Source organism: Argiope bruennichi, chromosome 4 (assembly GCF_947563725.1).
Source record: "Argiope bruennichi chromosome 4, qqArgBrue1.1, whole genome shotgun sequence".
NCBI classification, from domain to species: domain Eukaryota; kingdom Metazoa; phylum Arthropoda; class Arachnida; order Araneae; family Araneidae; genus Argiope; species Argiope bruennichi.
Window position 1 is genome coordinate 57,821,719 of NC_079154.1, and position 21,070 is coordinate 57,842,788.

The 21,070-nt window shown below is 31.5% G+C and overlaps 1 protein-coding gene across 1 annotated transcript in view; it reads right to left on the reverse strand.

Moving 5' to 3' along the window:
• Positions 1-21,070, reverse strand: part of LOC129966272 (retinal-specific phospholipid-transporting ATPase ABCA4-like) — a 63,477-nt gene that overhangs the window by 17,303 nt on the left and 25,104 nt on the right. The window contains exons 10-13 of the mRNA XM_056080687.1: positions 19,231-19,480; positions 17,083-17,162; positions 12,798-13,664; positions 12,182-12,307 (exon numbers count right to left, since the gene is read on the reverse strand). Of these exons, the coding sequence (XP_055936662.1) occupies positions 12,182-12,307; positions 12,798-13,664; positions 17,083-17,162; positions 19,231-19,480 (1,323 nt within the window). The remainder of the gene's footprint in view (positions 1-12,181; positions 12,308-12,797; positions 13,665-17,082; positions 17,163-19,230; positions 19,481-21,070) is intronic.

The window sequence follows — 21,070 nt, forward strand, 5'->3', positions numbered from 1 at the left end:
ATTATTACAAACATTCCATTACTTTAAACAAAGGTTTCTAAAATTTTAAACAATGTGATCCACTTTTTAGAAACCAAATCTATAATTACCTACTTCATCTTCAGTGGATTAAATTTTTAAAATAGTGAACAGCACATGTTTGATACGAAAGAGGTTTCATGGGCCAAAAACAAATTTTGTAAAGGGGGGGGGGGACACATTTATTATAAGATATTATTTTATAAAAAAATATATTTCTAATGTGTGGGGTAATGAGATTTTAAGCTCAGATCACATTTTGGCAAATTGCAGAAAGATAAATACGCATTTAAATCTGGTTGTGACCCACCAAAAACTGATTTGTGGTCCATTTTTAGAAAACTCCTTATTTAGAAAATCTTTTAACCCCTCCCACCCAAAACAAAATTTTCTCACATACTTTCATTTTTAGAAATAACGAAGAGATTGCTTTTTTTTAAATCATTAAAATATATTTTAATCTTTTTGTAACCAAACACATTCACATATGAATTTTAAAGCAAGCATTTACTAGTCTAAACTTGAACTATACAATAGAGCCAAAAAGAAGAAATAACATAGAAATCTGTCTACAAAAATGTATGGTAAAAAAACATGTGTTTAAAACACATTCATAAATAACAAGAGTACCATTTTTGGTATTAAAAAATATTTCTTTAATATCAGCACACATAGAGAAATTATAGAAAATAAACAGCATAACTTGATAGAATTACCTCAAAGGTAACAGTGAAATATTTAATTCAAAGAAAATTTTATACATTTATTTCTCCCTCTGTTAAAAGTAAATACAAAACATAGTCTTCAAAAATGTTTCAATAATTTTTCCCATAGTTTTTGTAAATGCATTCAAATAAGGAGTTTTGCTTCATTATAAGCACAGAGAATACAAATAATTATTACAACCATAAATCATTAGAATTAACATTTAAAATAAGAGATGTGGAATATCAAACTTAACAAAATACTCAAGTCACAAAAGTAAATACAAAACATGGAGATAAAATCTGCAAAGATCTTTCATGCACTTATTGAAAAATTTTATGAAAAAACATCATGTAATAATATAATAATCATATTTATTGCAATTTTTCTAAGCCTGCCGTTTATATCATATCTCTGAGGAATCTTTTTTGATAGTTCGTGATATTTTTAAATTGTTAGTTACCACTTCCCTTCAAACCTTTTCTGAATAATAACAATGCCTAATAGTTAGGATCAATATCTTGATCAAAAATGGATCCAGACTCATACATGATTATGAAGCAGACATAGAAAAATAGAATTTCAGAGATATGTAAACCTGAAGATGGTGGTAGCACATGAGTATTTCATCCACTTGTTTCTCTACAATTCTGAAAATATTCTTTATTATCTGCTGGTGACTTCAAATATTTCATGGAATTGTTTTTCCTTGAAATTTTTCCTAATAGATAAGACAGAAATATTCTCCTTTTAAATTTGAATGACTTAATTGAGGGAATTCCGATATTAAATACACAAAACCCTCACTTTCTTCTTCTATGCTTCTTACAAATTGTTTTATTAGTCTTAGTTTGATGAGAAGCAAAACTAGCAAAATTTTCTTAGAATAAAAGCATGCCATTACTTCCATACTAATGTTGGTTATATTCGTAACTGTAAAATACTAGAACTACTAATCAATTTTATCTATAACTTTTTTCTTTTAGCAGAATTGGATCCGTAAGAACAGGATATCCTTTCTCAAATAATATTTATGCAATGGGACAGCATAACTCTTCCTCTTAAAGTAAAGCTTAATGGAAAAATTTTAATAATGTTTGGATAATACTTTAATTTTAAATCACTTCAGCTTTTATTTCTTTTTTTCCTTCCATCCCCATACACTAGTTTTAACTTAATTTTCCACTACACTGCATTTTGTTTTAACATACCAGTTTGTTTATCAAGCATTATAATATTAATGATATAGTTTATGAAAGTTTTAAAATAATTATCTGTATACAATTTTTTTCAATTAAAACATACAAATTTATTTTCAGTAGATATCAATTAAATACCATCATATAGAACAGAAAATGCACTGGTGGACAAAATTAAGAGATGGAAAGCATTTTCGTACATTTCTCTAAAAATACCGCACAAAACCTGGACAGTTGATTGCCATATATGGTCACTGTAGCACTATTGGCCCTGAGATAAGTTTACGTATTCTTGTGGGCGTTGCTAAGCCAGCAGGAGGTATAAAAGTCAGCATCGAGTAAACAAACACAGAAACACAAAAATGCACATACAATCGAAGATAAATTACAGCTACTCATGTTGGCTTTTCAAAGCCACGACACAAACTCCTCTTACTAAGTTAATTCAAGCTAAACAGCCTAAATATTGTGTACTGGAACGCAAACGGGATCAAGAATAAAATAAATGAATTCAGACTGTTCGTAAATAAGTATAACCCCGACATTATCTTACTTCAGGAAACCCATCTGAGACCACAAAAGAAAATCTTTCTAGCAAATTACGCTTCCTACTACAGCTACCGAAAAATAATTAATCCTACACAAAACGCAGCAGGTGGAACTGCGATACTAATTAAAAATTACATACCTCATTACGAACTTATACTCCCAACCCTCTATCACGTAGAAGCAAATGTAATAGTTATTAATTTTAAAGATATAGAACCCATAACGCTCACCTCTATTTACATACCCCCCCCCCTACTCAGATAATTCACTTTTTTTCACATTTGATCTTGAAAATTTAATTCAAATTAGCCCCAACCAAATTATAGCCGGTGATTATAATGCACATCATAAGAACTGGAATTGTAACTATAACACACATAGAGGTATTTCCCTTAACACTTTCTGCAACAGAGCTGGTATAGACATCATTGCTCCTACCACCCCCACAAGATTTGGAAATAATTCTACCTCCACAATAGACCTCGCACTTGTTAAAGACTTTATTTATCCCTATGAAATAAACTCCTTACCTGAATTAAGTTCTGATCACAACCCCATTCACTTAAACTTTTTCATTAAATACACCTTACCAAATAGCATAGGAAAAAATAAAACAAACTGGACCCTTTTTAAAAACAATTTAAATAAAACCGATAACCTAAATTTCATAAGCATTGATTCTGAAATCAAAATTGATAACGCAGTAAACACTCTTGAACAAATCATAAACCAGGCCAAGATCACCGCATCAAACCCATCACAACATCTAATATGCATTTTGATCCTAAATTAAAACGACTTAACAGGGAACGTAACTATGCTAGAAAGATGTTTCAACAAACCAGAGACCCAACCTTCAAGAAAATAACCAATAAATTAAATAAAGAAATCACTAAATTAAATAAAACAATTGAACACAATAACTTCATTAATAAGATAGTAAATGCCAACCCTGAAGACAATACTATCTGGGAACTCGTCAAACCATTTAAAAAGAAATTTAAAAACATACCACCGCTCAAACACACACACACACTTGCTCTAACAGATGAGGATAAAGCAGAATGCATAGCAAACAGCCTAGAAAACCAATTTCAAAATAATGACACCATAGATTTCGAAACTGATAAAATCGTAAATGAATCTATAACCCACTTTAAATTTAATAAAAATACTCTTAAAGAAATTAAAACACCCCCCACTCCCCTCGAAATTAATTCAGCTATTAAAAAACTTAAAAATAACAAATCCCCAGGACATGATGGTATTAACAATAAAATGCTAAAAAACCTCCCGGGAAATATTATCTATGAACTTGCAATTTTAATCTATAAAATCCTAATCATTGGGTATTTTCCTAAAAGATGGAAAACAGCAACTGTGATTCCAATACACAAACCCGGCAAAGACCCAACCGACCCAACCAACTACAGACCCATTTCGCTACTACCCTCAATAAGTAAACTAACTGAACAAATTATTCTTAACAGACTTAACTACTTCCTAGAAGAAAATAACATCCTTATCCCAGAACAATTTGGGTTCAGAAAAAACCTATCTACAACTCATCAACTATACCGTGTTACCGAATTCATCGAAGAAGCATTCATTAATAAAGAAAAAGCAGCAGCGGTATTTTTAGACATACAAAAAGCCTTCGATAGAGTTTGGCAACACGGCTTAATTTATAAATTAATTAATTACAATATCCCCAACTACTTAATTCAAATAATCTACTCTTACCTATCAAACCGTAAATTCAAAGTTAAAATAAAAAATGCAATTTCTTCGGAAAAAAACATCCTAGCCGGCGTCGCCCAAGGTTCAAAAATTGGCCCAGTGCTGTTTTCATTATTCATTAATGACATACCCAATCAGTTCAATACCATGCTATGCATTTTTGCAGACGACACAGCGATACTCGCTAAAAACAAAAATCCAAACTACATGCAGCTAGCTCTAAACAGACACCTCCACAAACTTGAAGGTTGGTTCGAAAAATGGAAAATTACCATTAACGTATCTAAAACAGAAGCTATTATCTTCCACAAATCACCTATTAATAAATCTTTCCCCCAACTTAAAATTAATAATAAATTTATCCCGTGGTCTCAGAACTGCAAATATCTCGGTGTAATCTTAGATAGAAAACTAACATGGAAGCCCCACTTACTATATGTTAAAAACAAATTCCGTGATCTCTCGAGAAAATTTTACCCCCTATTATCATGGAATTCAAAAATGAATAGGGAAAATAAATTACTTATTTACACAGCCTATTTGCGTCCAGTACTCACATATGCCTCTGCCCAGTGTGGGGGTATGCTGCCAAAAGTAACTTAAAATTAATTATTCAACAACAAAACCAAATTATAAAAAGTATCTGTAAAGTACCCAGATATCTCTCCAACTCTGAAATATATAAAGCTCTCGATTATCCACCTCTCAAAAAATTCATACAAAAATTAGCCACTAACTTCCATAACAACCTTGTAAATATAGATAACGAAGCAATAAAACTAATCCCTAATTACGAACCCAATCCGCGAATAAAAAGACCAAAAAACGTACTCCTCTAACACATCTAACCCTTTCACTAACTGGTATAACCCTTTCACCTTAACTGTCTAAATAATGTAAACATTAAATGCTCATGGCGCCATCTAGTGCTATTAAACTTAACATGTAACTTCCCCTGCACTGGATTCCTATCGTAAAGACCCGTTACCGCTGGCAGCATACCCACTCACCCACTCCTACAGTAACAGCCAATAGCCTCTCGCCATTCCAAAGTTCACCCAAACCAAGCCAATCACAAACCTAGCTTCGCCAAATCCTCATATGAACTCTTAACTTCAATTTTTTAACAGTACCATGGCAATATATCAAAAGTTATGCTCTATCAGTCACATCATTAAGGGGATAGTCCTTCTCCAAGGACGGGTACCCCGATAAACCCACCATCGAGAATCGAGAATTCATCTCATTCCGTTCTTCGGAACTAACCGGTCTGGCTGACTTAGGCACAGCAAAGAGAATTTGTATGGAGGAAAATCTTGTTGATATGAAGGCTACTGGTTTTATTACCAACAGTTCTCTTAAAACTTGTAGTGGTTGTTTCAAAAGAGGGGCAATGGAAAGGGAGGAGGCAAAAGCTAATTACATCGAATTTTACCTAAAATCTATGGAAACAGACGAGTACGCAAACCATGATAGGGATATAAATTATCTTTCTATGAAGGAGGAACTTGGAATTACCAGGCAAAGACTGGACCATTATAAGGGTGAGTTAAGTTCAATTAACTGTCTCTCTCCCCATGACTGCTTGATTAATAGGAATAAATTAACTAAAGGGAAATTACTTGAGGAATATAGAGAAAAGCATGGTGATAATTTTAAGAACCCACAAAAGAGGAAAACTGCTAGGCAACCCATAGATAGCCCCAAAAATAGTCCGGAAAAAATTTCTACAAACAATAGATTTGATGTTCTAAATAGTATGTGCGGGTTGAGGTTCGAACTCGCAACGTTAGGGTTCATAGCCGAGTAACATAACCACTAGACAAAAGAGTACTCTCTTCTCCGGAAGTTGTTATCTGGCTTATAATGTTACCACCACAATAGTCCCCCACCAGTGAGTCGGTAGAGTTTATCGCGCCAGTTATGGCGAGCGACGAACGTGATTATCGCGCCAAGCGTTATGGCGAGCGACGAACGTTGATATCGCGCCAAGTGTTATGGTGGGCGACAGCGAGCGTGTGTGAGTGGTTGCTGCCGGTAGATGGAGCCACGACAGCTGAATGAAGGATGCGGTTGTTCAGAACCAGGGTCACCAATGTGCAGGTTGTGGTTCGAACTCGCAACGTTAGGGTTCATAGCCGAGTAACATAACCACTAGACAAAAGAGTACTCTCTTCTCCGGAAGTTGTTATCTGGCTTATAATGTTAGCACCACAAGTATAGATACTGAAAAACAAGAAGATAACACTGAAAAAATCCCACCTATCATGCTAAAATATGTAAAAGATTTCAACAAAGTCCTGGAACAGATTAATCTTAGATTTGGCCCCACAAATAACATTCTTGGAAATGGTTTCATTAAAATATTTACTAATGACATAAATACATACAAGAAAATTGTTGAATACTGCAGGGAAATGGGTCATGAATTTTATGTCATAAGACAAAAAATCAAAGGCCAGTCAGGGTTGTATTCAAAGGACTGCCACTAGATTACATAGATGAAGTTTTAGAGGCAGAATTAACAAAAAGAGGTTTCTCGGTCAGTAAGATACTTAGACTGACACAAATCAGAACCAAAAAACCACTACCTTTTATGATGGTTGAACTTAATAGAAACAACATAGTTGACCAAATATACAAGATAGAAAGCATTGACTATCTTAAAGTCACAGTAAAACAATATAGAGGGAGAAATCAGATTATTCAATGCTTCAATTGCAACAACTTTGGCCATAAAGCCGAAAATTGCGGGATGAAACCAAGGTGCATTAAATGCAATCAGCAACATCAGACCAGAGAATGTGAAATTAAAGAGAAACATCCAAATCCTAAATGCATAAATTGCGAGCAGGAAGGACACGTTGCGGCTTACCGTGGATGTCCCAAATTCCCTAAACTTAACAATAATAACTACACAAATAGAACTCCTCAATTAATCAAGCCCTCTTTTACCAAAACAAACTTATCCTATGCACAAGCTTTGAACGGCAACTCTGCTCAGCAGATGGCGCCACTACACCAGCACAACGTAAACAATCTAAATGTAAACAACGACTGCGGGGGTGGAAATATCACAGAACTCCTCAGTGCCATTAGTGAAATCAAGAAACTTTTTGAAGAAATACCGAACCTTCTTCACGCAGTAAACGAAATGAAAAAGGTTAATGATCCAATGACCAAATTATTTATACTAGTTGAGACAATTAGCCAAAGTAAACCCAGTGGCTAAAGTAATTTATAGCTAGATCATTATCACTAGTGTACTGGAACGCAAATGGGATTAAACTCAGAATCAATGAGTTTAGACACTTTATAAATAAGTATAACCCCGATGCCATACTATTACAAGAGACGCACCTGAGACCAAATGAAAAAATTTATCTTGCAAACTAAAATGTTTATTATAGCTATCGCGAAAAACAAGATATAGCGAAAGCAAGTGGAGGTACGGCAATCGCTATAAAATCAACGATCCCACACCATCATTTAATTCCACCGACACTTTATCATACTGAGGCAACTGTAGTTGTAGTTACCCCTAAAAACTCTGATCCTTTTACTTTAACGTCTCTTTACATTTCCCCATCGTCGGATGAATTATTGTTCACCTTCGACCTTGAAAATTTACTGCAGTGCAGCTCTAATCAAATAATATGTGGGGACTACAACGCTCACCACACTGCATGGAATTGCAAAAATTCTACAAAAAGAGGAAATACTCTAAAACACTTTGCAAATCAAATAGGTATTGAAATAATCTTTCCCCCAGAGCCCACTAGAATTGGATATAATTCAGCAACCACTATAGATCTAGCTATAGTCAAAGATTTTCTCTATCCTTACAAAATAGCATCCCTTAATGAACTCAGCTCTGACCACAACCCAATTAAATTAGATTTTTTCTTTAAATATCAACTCCCTGACAATAGTAAAATTAAAATTAATTGGAAAGACTTTAAAAATGACCTAACCAAAACAAACTTTAACTTCTATAATATTAACAGCCCAGACAAAATAGACAACCTAGTGGATGAGATTGAAACCAAAATTAATTTAACTAAAAATAAAAACTCTATCCCTATAAAACCTAACAAAAATTACATCCCATATGAACTTAAAAATTTAATAACTCAAAGGAACAAAATCAGGAAAATGTATCAAATTACAAGGGACCCTAGCATTAAAACTATTTTAAATAAATTAAATAAAAATATACATAAAATGGACGCGGGCATGGAACAAAATAGATTTATGAAAAAACTAATAAATATTAACGTAGTAAATGAGAACATTTGGGATGTTCCACGACCATTCAAGAAAAAGAAAATTGAAATTCCAGCACTAACAGGACAGGCCAGTATTGCAAAAACTGATAATGACAAAGCAAACTGCCTGGCTGACAGCCTTGAGACACAATTCACACTCAATGACATCAAAAATAATGAAATTGAGGACACGGTTAAGGACACAATAGCAAGATTCCACACCACACCAACACCCAAGTGTAATAAAGACCAACTGCCAACAACAAATGAAATTATTCAACAAATAAACAAACTTAAAAATGGAAAAGCACCAGGAATAGACAAAATTAATAACCAAATGATCAAAAAACTACCTTTAAATGTAATTATAATTCTTACAATTTTGATTAGAAAAATCATTGAAATTGGACATTTCCCCACACGTTGGAAAACTGCCACTGTGGTCCCCATTTTAAAACCAGGAAAAGACCCCACTAGCCCTGCTAGTTATCGTCCAATTTCTTTACTCCCTACACTTAGTAAAATAACAGAAAGTGTTATCTTAAAGAGATTAAACACACACCTACAAGATAGTAACATCCTGTGCCCAGAACAATTTGAATTCAGACCAAAACTGTCAACTACCCACCAATTAATTAGAGTCACAGAATATATAACAGAAGGCTTTCAGAATAAACAAAAAACTGGAGCAATCTTTCTAGATATTCAAAAAGCCATTGACAGAGTTTGGCAGGATGGATTAATACACAAGTTAATTAATTACAACACACCCCCCGTACCTGATCAAAATTTTAATATCATATCTACAAGACAGAAAATTCCTAGTAAAGGTCAAAGAGGAATACTCTGATATCAAAAGAATTAATGCAGGTGTACCACAAGGATCAAAACTAGGACCGGTGCTTTTCACATGTTATATCAATGACATCCCCAAACAATTCAACACGCTTCTTTGCTTATATGCCGATGATACAGCAATACTGGCCAAAAACAGAAACGTTAATTATCTCAGAATAGCTCTGAATAGACATTTAAAAGCCATCCATGAATGGATGACTTTGTGGAAAATTGAAATCAATGCAGGAAAAACTGAAGCAGTACTCTTCCATAGAGGAACCAGAGACGGAAAATACGAACAAACAGAAATAAATAGCCACAAAATCCCATGGTCTCAGGAGAGCAAATACTTAGGAGTCACACTGGACAGAAAATTAACATTTAAATCCCACCTAACGAAACTCAAAAATAAATTCCGAGGAGCAACGCGTAAATTCTTCCCCCTAATTTCTCGGAATTCTAAAATGGATAGGGATGAAAAAATGCTTATTTTTACTGCCTACTTGCGTCCAGTACTAACTTATGCATGTCCCGTTTGGGGCTGCACTGCAAAGTCAAACTTAAAAATTGTAGAAACACAATATAATCTAACGATTAGAAAAATAGCACACGCGAAATGGTATATGAGAAACACCGACATCAGGAAGGCACTAAATTATCCCTCCTTTAGAGAAGTAATCAAAAAGCTTGCAACAAATTTTTTCAAATCCCTCGACGAACATGAAAATGAAGAATTAAATAAATTAACCCCATACACCGCTAACCTTAAAAACAAGACCCCGTAATGTATTATTAATCTAAAACACTCTTAAGAAATCACCGGATAAAACAACCCCTCCCCCACCGACCTATATCTGTGTTTCTTGTATACTTGTCATCTCCCAACCCATAAATAATCATCCAGTTAGGTATATCTAAAAAATTTAAATCCATGCAAAAACTTCGCGCAAGCAGTCAAAGGGAAAGTAGAGCAGTTGAACACCCTTCACCCCTATCCCTCACTACATCTTGAGGAAGAAGCTGAACCAGAAAAATTAAATCCGTTCTGGAACGTACGAAAGGAGAGCTCTGGATTCGCCAGCCTTCTACACCCTCACCCACCCGCCGCTTACGAGACGATTCTGATTGGTCGATGGTAAATCTTATATATACCCTGAGTATACCCAAACTAGTCTAAGCCAGGGTCCAGTAAACAACACCAAGTTGGAGGTAGCCCATCTCGGGCGGGAACTCCGTTAATCGTAGTCATTTAGTCATGTCACTTTAGTCAAAGCCAGGGTCCCGTCAACATCACAAAGTTGGAGGTAGCCCATCTCGGGCGGGAACTCCGTTAATCGTAGTCATTTAGTCATGTCACTTTAGTCAAAGCCAGGGTCCCGTCAATATCACAAAGTTGGAGGTAGCCCATCTCGGGCGGGAACTCCGTTAATCGTTGCTATTTCATCTCATTCCACTCTTCAACATAGTTGCAGATTTTAGTGCATTTTTTGAATAATCGTGTTGTTTCTTGCTGGTTTTTAGGTGAAATGAGTGAACATCATCGTTTAGACGACGGTATGAGGTGGGGAATTGTGGGTATACTTGAGGCAGGCCAGTCCCAAGCTCAGGTTGCTAGGGAATTGGATATAACACCAAGCGTCATTTCCAATTTGTGGAGTCAATTTAAAACTAGTGGGACAGTATGCAGACGACCAGGACAAGGTCGCCCGAGGGCTACAACGGCCAATGAAGACCGGTATTTGTTCGTTTCAGCTAAGCGCCAGAGGACGGCTACAGCCACTCAATTGTCTAGGGACTTCGCGGCTGCTACAGGAACATCAATTTCGAGTAAGACAGTTTCCAGAAGACTCCATGAAAGAGGGCTGTATGCCAGGAAGCCCGCTATTTGCATCCCACTCACTCCTTCCCACAAAAGAGCGCGTGCAGAATGATGCAGACAACATCAGAATTGGACACAGCTTCAATGGGCTAATGTTCTCTTCATCGATGAGTCCAGATTCAGTCTACAACCTGATTCTGGATGGTTATTGATATGGAGGGAACCTGGAACCCGATGCCATCCCAGCAACATTATCGCAAGGGACCATTACGCTGGTGGAGGACTCATGGTTTGGGCAGGGATCATGCAAGATACCCACACACTGCTCCATGTGCTTGACAATGGTTCCATGAATGCCCAGAGGTGCAAGCAGGAGGTCCTAGAGCCCTATGTGCGTCTTTTCAGGGGCGCTGTTGGCCCTGAGTTCATTTTTATGGATGACAATGCGCGACCACATAGGGCTCTCATGGTTGATGAGTATCTGGAAAGCGAGGACATTCAATGAATGGATTGGTCAGCCAAATCCCCTGACCTGAATCCTATTGAACATGCTTGGGATGCTCTTGGGAGAGCTATTGCGATATGCCACCCTCCCCCCAGAACCATTCAAGAGTTAAAAATTGCTCTGGTGGAAAAACGGGAGGGTCTTCCACAACCCCTCCTTAACTTCCTTATTAATGGCATGCATACTCGTTGTGCATGCTGTCTGCCTGTCAGGGGTGACCATACACCATACTAAAGGCAACACACACTGTACAAGCCACACTTTTATTGTCATCTTTTATCCTTAAGTTCAGACTACATTGGATTTATTGGCAATAGGTCTTGCCAGTGAATGGCACTTTCATTTTTGTTTTGCATACTTTATTATCATGGTATAAGCTATATCCATACCAAATTTCATTTATTTATATTCAGTATTTTTTGAGATATTTGGGAAAATGTCTTTCATCTCTTAATTTTGTCCACCAGTGTATTTCATAAACTAAATGAAAAAAAAAAAAAATGAATATTTTAAAATACATAAGCAAATACAAAATACTCACCAACAAGTGCACATATTCCTAGAACAGCACAGAATCCGGTACTTCCCTTTTTAAAGAAAAACGATAATAAATAGCTGAAAGGTATTGAAGACCAACCATACAATAACATCAATAGCAATGATGTATCTAAAAAGAAACAGATTAAAAATTTAATTGCAATACTAAATTTCTCAAATTTAATGAAATTAATCAATAGATTAGTTACACTTTAGCATGATATAATAATATATAAAATATTAAAAATGGAAGCCTCAAAACATATTTAAACAGTTACTTGTTAAGAGATATTTAAATTAAGAGTTCTTTAAATATTTAAAATTTATTCAATAATACTGTTTCTGATGCAAATTATCTGTTGTTTAAAATTACAAAATCTAAAATTTAACAACATAAATAATTGTGCTCATAAATTTTCTTGATGTATATTATTAAAAACAATAACTGCTATTCAACACTTTTAACTAAGTAACATGATTACAGAAATTGACAATGAAACTGTTTTGACATAAGAAATACAACATAATTTTTCCTAACAGATATTTAAAAAAAAATGAATAGTTTAAATTCATAACAAAACATACATTATTAATGATTCAGAAGAAATAAAGAAACTTACCAATAGCTTCTGAATGTATTCCGAAGAAAGCATAGTGGACAAAAATGGCATAAGGTATTATCATTACAATGCAAACCACAAAATGGACCATTACATCCCAGTAAAACATAGCAATCCAGTATACTGCAGCTGGAATTCCACTCATCATCTGTAACAATTTTGCCTTTGTTTCTCTTTCATAAATAGGCAACAAAATGTAACTAGCAGAAACAAAACCAAATGCTAGTGGCACAAAGACAATAGCCAAAATTCTGTATATTTCACCCACATCTTCAACTACAAATATACGTAACTCTGGAAATGGATCATTGGTTAAAGATATACTCCCAGAGCTAGTTATATTTCTTAATAATGCAGTATGCATCAAAAGAAGTGACATTGGCAAAGCATGATAAGGTTCCCCATTAAACCAAGCAGTTAAATTCAGAGTTTCATATGAATACTGATCTATTGCTCCTCCCACAAGGAAACTCTTTAAATACGTAGATATATCATTTTTGCCATAATCCAAGACATAATGTGTTGGTTCAGAAACTTTCTCTACATTGATCTGATTTGATTCATATACTTTCTTCAATGTCTTAGCTAATCTAGAGAGTTGTGGGTTTTTGAAATAATAAAATCCATCTGTTGCACCATATACAGAATAAATATCAAGTTTCAGAGAACCAGTTTCAGATTTGAATTGTTGACTATTAAATTTAATGATATAAAGACACAGGCACATGAGAACAAGGGGGATAGCTAACTGGGTAATAAGAATGCTCCAGTGTCGTTTAGAATAGTGGAAACGTTTTAATAACACAGCAATGAATTGATTAATCACTTTAGGATGCGGTTTTATACCAGGTGAGTCACCAAAGACATCTGAAAATATAAAATCATGTTGAAATAAAGCATAGATTAACAAACATTTCTTAATGTTATCACAATAATGTACATTTTATTTTAATAAATAAATTAAACTAAATAACTAAACTAAAATAATTTTTACAGCTGATAAAGTTGAGCATGAAGTAAGACTCAAATGCATATAAATATACTCTATATTATTCAAATATCAAAAATCAATCACATTTTTATGAAAAACACTTTAGAAACTTTTATTTTAAATCTTATACGTATTTAGCAGCATTAATTGCGGTTCAATTTTTATATAATACTGGTTAAATTTTAAAATTTGACAACATTTTAAAATTATAAGCTAAACATAGTATCAAAATACAATTATGAAATAATACCTCAAATTGAAACAGACCTTTTTAAATGTTGCTTAATAATTTTGACAGAAATAATGTGAAAAAATATACATTCAGGGATCAAAATGATATGAAAGAATTATAACAAAATACTTAAGAATGCTATAAGAATTAAGAAATAAATGCTTTAAGAAATAAGTTATTCTATATGCATACACAAATATGCTTATTATTTTGTATACATATACAGATTTAGAAAAAATAAAAGGACACAATTCTTGGAATTAATAATCAAAATGAATTTATACATCCATTATTATTTTGTTAGAATAATTCAAATTAAATTATTTACTTCATTAATACAAGGTCTGAGCAAATAAACAAATATTCAATTAAAAAAATATAAAAATATTTTATAAACATAATTGCAAATCTTAAGCTTAAAGTGAATATTGACATATATATAAAATTAGTGGCAAATTGATCATTATAATCATATGAAGTGTTGCATATTTCCACAGCTTTTGCCTTTTCTTAATTAAACAAGAATAGTTTAATAAATAATTGATAATATTAATAATTATATTTTTGATTTGAAATAGATATTTAAATCGGATAATTTTAATAGGAAATTTAAGCTACAAATTAATTTTGCAATTGCTTTTCCTATATTTCTTATGGATATTTTAAATAATTGTTTGACAAATAAGAAGAGGATGCAATGAATGTAAGAGTAAAAACAAAGACATGAATTTTTTTTTATCAATAATCAAAAAAATCTCAAAATCATTTTTATTGCTTCATAATTACTAGAAAAGATTCATAATTTATATCTTGATGTTCTTATGACTATTAAAAATGTTTTGTTTGTTGAAATCACTTTTGGCCAATAATTCTAATTTTTGCAAGTAATTCTAATTTATAGTTAGTTATACAGAAAATATTATTCTTTTATTATTAAAATTATTCTTTTTAAGATTAAAAAGAAGGAGTTCAGGTTCTAATATAGTCAAATGAATTACCAAAATGAAAAATAAAATTATTAATTTGCAACAAATATTTTAATAGACAATATTTTAAACAATATTTTAATAGATAATATTTTAAAGAAATATGATGAAATAATTAGTACTGTTTGTAGTTATTATCTATGTATGCATAATAATGAAATAATCATTATTAAACGATATCAACATGCCATTAAAATGTTATGAAAGATTAACAGAATATTTCTCATCTTACAGTCACTAACCAATTACGACATTAGGTGATCACAGTGAGCATCATGTAACCTTTGTTTTAAAAACTGGTTAATTTAGAAAACAGTTCAAGTGTTTTTTAATTTAATCACTATTCTAATGATTTACTGTAATTTAATAATCATAACTCCATAGAGATATGTCTTTAAAAATTTTAAATACAAATATCATGAAAAAAAATATTGAAGTAAAAAAATTTCTTGAAAAATTTAACCATAATTATTAATTAGTGATTTCTTTAAAAGCATTAAAGCATTTAATTAACTTAATAATTAATGAATAATAAATTTCTTTTAAACATTTTATCATTTATAAGATATTTACTTTTGTTTACAACTTAATTTATTTGGCAACTAGGATAATAAGCTTTTTTTTAAAAACTGATTTGTCTGCAACCCCCTACCCCAATTCCAGCAGCATTATGCTGTTGTTTTGTCAGAAATTTGTCATTTTTTATAGTAGGTAAATTAAATGAAAGACTGCTTTAGATTTTTGCAGGAAATGTTTATTTGTGGCCAATGAAATAAACATCTTTGCTTAATGAAATATGCAGCATTCTGCATAAAGTTTTCCAATGATACATATATAAGAAGCCTACAGTAATTTGTATAGTTTTGTAAAGCAATTAGATAATAAAAACACAAACTGAGTGTTGTTGTCATGCATTTAGCATCAACATGTCAAATAACATAAACTGTCTAGGTTTTATTTAAGTGAATTTAGAACAATGTAATGTCTGAAAATTTTAAAAAGAAAGGCAGAAATTTCACCTGTGACAAAAGAAGTAGTAGAATATAGGATTCAAAATAATAAGCCCTAAATATAGTGACATGTTGATGAGGATAATTATGATTTCTAACACAGCAGTTCTTATTAAGCAAGTTCAATACAAAAAAAATCCATTTTTTTTCCGAATAGACCAAAATTTTGATTTATGATTGTTTCTTCAAATTTGTTAAATCAATTACAAAAACGAGGAGGATGATTACCAGTAAAAATATTTTTCTGATTTTTCTCTTAAACAGAAAAGTATACAGAACAAAAGTATTTTAGAACTACATTAAAAAGAAATAAAAAATAATTTAATATTTTTGCAATAGCAAATGATGAAATATAAAAAAAAAGCTGTTTTGAAATGAAAAATGAAAAAGACTTCTTATATTTAAAAGAATTTATCGTAAAAAAATAAACCAAGATGTCAAAAGTACAACATTAACTGGAATAAAAAATGACAAAAACACTTTCAATAGACTAATTTTTGTTTTTGTTTACTGAATACAGAAAGAAAAGCAATTACTACAATTATGGCTGATTCACAATATGCAAGAATTTAAAAAAAAAAAAAGAATAAAGTTTTACTCATACTGCATGATTTTCAATTAGAAAAATTCATGAAACTGCTCATAATGATACATCAAAACCATAAATATGTTTATTAAAGAATAACATAAAAATACAACCCCCCTCAAACTAACTGCTATTTTATATATGTAAATATAATCATATATATATTTAAATAATTTTTCTAAAGCTCAGGATAATGAAGGGAAAATCAAATGAAATAACTTTTAATGCTGTCACTGATGCAAGACTTTTTCAGTTTAACAAAAATGTCTTTGTAACATTAATGATAATTACAAAAATAAAAATAATAAAATGTAAACTTGCATTAAGAACTAAATGTTCAATTACTTGTAAACTGATTTCTTTAATACAGAAAAAAATCATTAAATAAACATTTCTCATTATGCATCATGTCTTTCAAGCAGAGAAATTATTAAGAAATATTTCAATTAAAATTGCAACTAAAATAAACCAAAGATTTACCTTCATCTTCAAAATAAGTATCATTTCCTTTTTCACTCTCAGAATGAAGTTTATGCTTTACCTCAGAAATGTTTGAAACACTGAAAAATAGAATCAATATTCAATTTACGGATCTTGTAAACATAGCATTTTAGGTCTGTTTTATTAAAGAAGCTCAGTTACCAATAAATTCTCCAAAACTCAATACAAAGTCTGCCAATCAATACAAACTATAGCTCTTAGAATAGCACTTGGACGGCCTAAATGGGCCCTAAATATTGTTCTAATGAAAATCGTAAGTCAAGAAATGTCATAGGAAAAAATTGAAAGATTAGCTGTGCAATTCTTTCTTAGACAACTTGCTGTTGACACTCATTCACCTATTTATCATCATAATTCCAATTCTGGAATCAAATGAGTTAAAAAAGAAGAAATTATAAATGAAAATTTATATGCAAACCTGAATGGTACTACAAATCATATTATTGCTCTACCAAATCCCATTGTCTCCCAAAACAATTTTTTGTAAAATTCATCTTTCAGACCTCAGTCATCAAAATAAAGCTCTTTCTAGTTATAGGATCAAGAATCTCTTTGAAGAAACTGTAGGCAAATAATTTCAAGATTATTATCGCTACGGACACATCCAAATATCAATCTTTCACTTCTCAAACTAAATGGTTGGCGAAGTCTGGTGATTCATCTGAACGCCAACAGATGGCGCAATGAAAAATCCAGAACTTTGAACTCTTGTTTATGTTCAGGGACTAGGCATTCTTAGGGGATGCTTGGAGGAAACGGATGCCAAGTAAACGCGCTCGAAAATGTGCAGTTTGAATAGTTTGAATCTGTATACAAAAAATATATTCGATGTAATAAATATCGAGACGTGGATGAGGCGAGTCATTCCTTTATTTATTACCATAATCCTTAATTAAATCAACAAAGTCAGTATAACCTATTTTTGGCTCTTGCACCATTAAACTTAAATCAACCAACCTCAATCTTCCACTTCTATTGCGTGTATTTCTTGTAACCAATCTTTCATCTACAGAATTCACCCTATAAATTCCATTTTTACAGCAGAACCCTTGGCACTTTGTCAAGCTTTGGATAAACTTTCAGTTACAGTAAAAAAATCTGCTTTTGTTGACAGACAGCTATTCAGCCCTTCAAGCTTTAAAATGCCTTACAATCAAATTTCCAAAAGTCAATCACAGATTAGTTGGCAAAATTCAAGCATGGGGAAAATTAAATCAGAAAATATGTTTGGTGTGGCTTCTAGAACAATTACACAATCCTAACACAATTACCTTCACAAATTCATTGGAATGAAAAGGTGGATGTACTCGTAAAAATGGTCCAGGAGTTATGCCCATTGCTGGAGTGGATTACTTCAGAAAATTTAATTTCTCATTACCAGGAAACCTTATTACAAAAACGAATCACATTTTCCAAAAAAGCAAATATCAAGAATCTATTGGTGATGTCACTACCATGTTCTCCTTTAATCCATGGCTCAAAAATAAAAGAGAAGATATCATAACTGTACGACTTTTAACCCAGATGATTACAACTCCAGCTCTGTTGTATAGAATTGGTCTACACAATTACCCTCACTGCCAAGTTTGTAATGTTGAAAACAACATTGAACGCATCATCTTGTTTTGTTCCAAATATGCAAATCTTAGATCAAATCCTTTTGCAAAACTTAACTTTGATCATTCTTGTTCTTCATTCAAAAGGTTTATTCAGATGGCTATTTCTAATAAGTAGTATCTCCAGATTATTCTCCAATCTCTAAAATTTTTTAACATCTATTGAATGAACTCTTTTGGCATTAGGAGATAACGGCCTTTGTTGCTAAAATTCCCATTCTCATCCCATTTCAATCAATATTCAATTTAATAAAAAGTACTTAGAAAATTAAATAAATATAATAAATAGTAAATAAATGAATAAAATAAATAGTACTCAGATAATTATAAAATACAACATAATAACACTAAATATTAATAGACAAAGTTGATTAAAATGTTTCTCATTTTATGCAAATGGCATTCACTTTCCCAAATTTCAGCAATGATTTTATAATAATTAGGTAAGTTCCTACAATAAATTTAAAAAATTAAAATAAACCATAGGTATAAAAATGGTGTTTTCACTTACTTCCAAAAAACGTCATCCATAGTAGTTATAGTTACTCCAAAAGAAATAACCCCAAGTTCAGTTTTACAGTTTTCCAACTCTTCAAACATGTCTCCAAATTTACTAATGGTATTCGTTGACAAATTGACTGATATATCTTTTTCAAGTTCATTTCCAAGAGTAACTTTAGGGATATATTTCTTAATAAGAGATATCAATGCATTCAAATCAAAATTGATATCTTTCACAACATGCAAATTATATCCAGTACCTAAATAAATATAAAAAAATACTACAATAATTATCAGGTAAAAAAAATTAAGCAAAAAATATTTACAGATTTATTAATTGTTTTAAAACCATTATAATCAGAGAGTAAATGATTTCTATTACACAGACCAGTAGTAAGTCATACAAGACTAAAAATGAATGAAAAGAGTAATAAAGATTTTATATGGATTTTTTTTCCTAAATGCATAATCTTAGATTTATAATCTAAAAAGAAAAATTCAGAACTTTCAATTATGTCCAAAAATTAAAGGATATTTTTCTTTACTGAACAATGCTTTGCATAAAAAAGATTAACAAACTAAAGTTTAAGAAAATACAGAGAGAGAAAGAGAATATTTCAGTTTACATCGCAATTAATAATTATTGATTTAATATTATTTTATAAATTAGTTAACACTGATAAATAATTTGTCCTTTAAGTAAACCCACTTCATATGCATAATTTAAATATACATATTCAAATTATTTCATAAAATAAAAGCATTCTTGAAAACACTTTAAATTAATATATGTAAAATTAAAAACTAAAAAACACACACGGACATATATTAGACATTATAAATATGTAAGAGACATTTTGTACGAATACATATAAATGTGGCAATTTTTTTTTCACAAAACTTACATTTCAAAAATGAATGAGAATCCTTTTAAATTTAAAGATAAAAGAATTTATACTTATCAATTATGAGAATCTTTAATTAACAAATCTAATTATTGTAACTTTCCCCTTCTGAAATAAAACACTCTAACCTGTATTTAATTAAAAAATTTTGAATGTTTAATACAAACAGCAGTATTTGTTTAATATAAACAGCATTAAACATTGTATGTTTAATACATGCAGGAAATTTTAACAATAGCCATGACTTGCACGACATGAAAAACCTTTCAGGAAAATTTTAAAATAATCTCCCAGCCATTTTAAATAATATATGAAAGTTTAAAATAAAAGATAGTATTTAAATGACCACAACTCATTTAAAAGACTTTTGCTCCTCTAATAAATTTACATTTAATGTATATTATTATAGATAGATAAAGAGAAAAATTTATTTAATATTGCAACCACTGCATCCAAAAAAGATAACATTTTATAACCTTCATGTATGCAAGTGGTTATTGCCAGCTTCTAATCAAAAGAAGTTTAGTAAATAGCTTTAAAAATAATTAACAGATGATTAAAAAAATGAATGTTTGTAATTTTTAGTTCATATTCTTTTTTTTTTTAGAAACTTTTTCATAATAAGAATGTAAACATATATATATATATATATATATATATATATAGTAAATGATTCTAACTATTAGGGATGGATTCATTTATCCTCCTTTATTGAAGATTAATATGTTCATTTGCCCTAGATAATTAAAATCTGGATTAGGTGTTTTCTTTCTGAAAACTTTTGAATTTAAATAGTCATAATATTATATATATACACAGTACTGTGCAAATTAATTGGGACAAACGCAAAAATTCTCACAAATGTTGTTTAATTAGTATAGGTTAACTTACATGCACGGTATAACAATCTAGTACAAAATATGTCCTCCTCTAGCTCGAATGAGA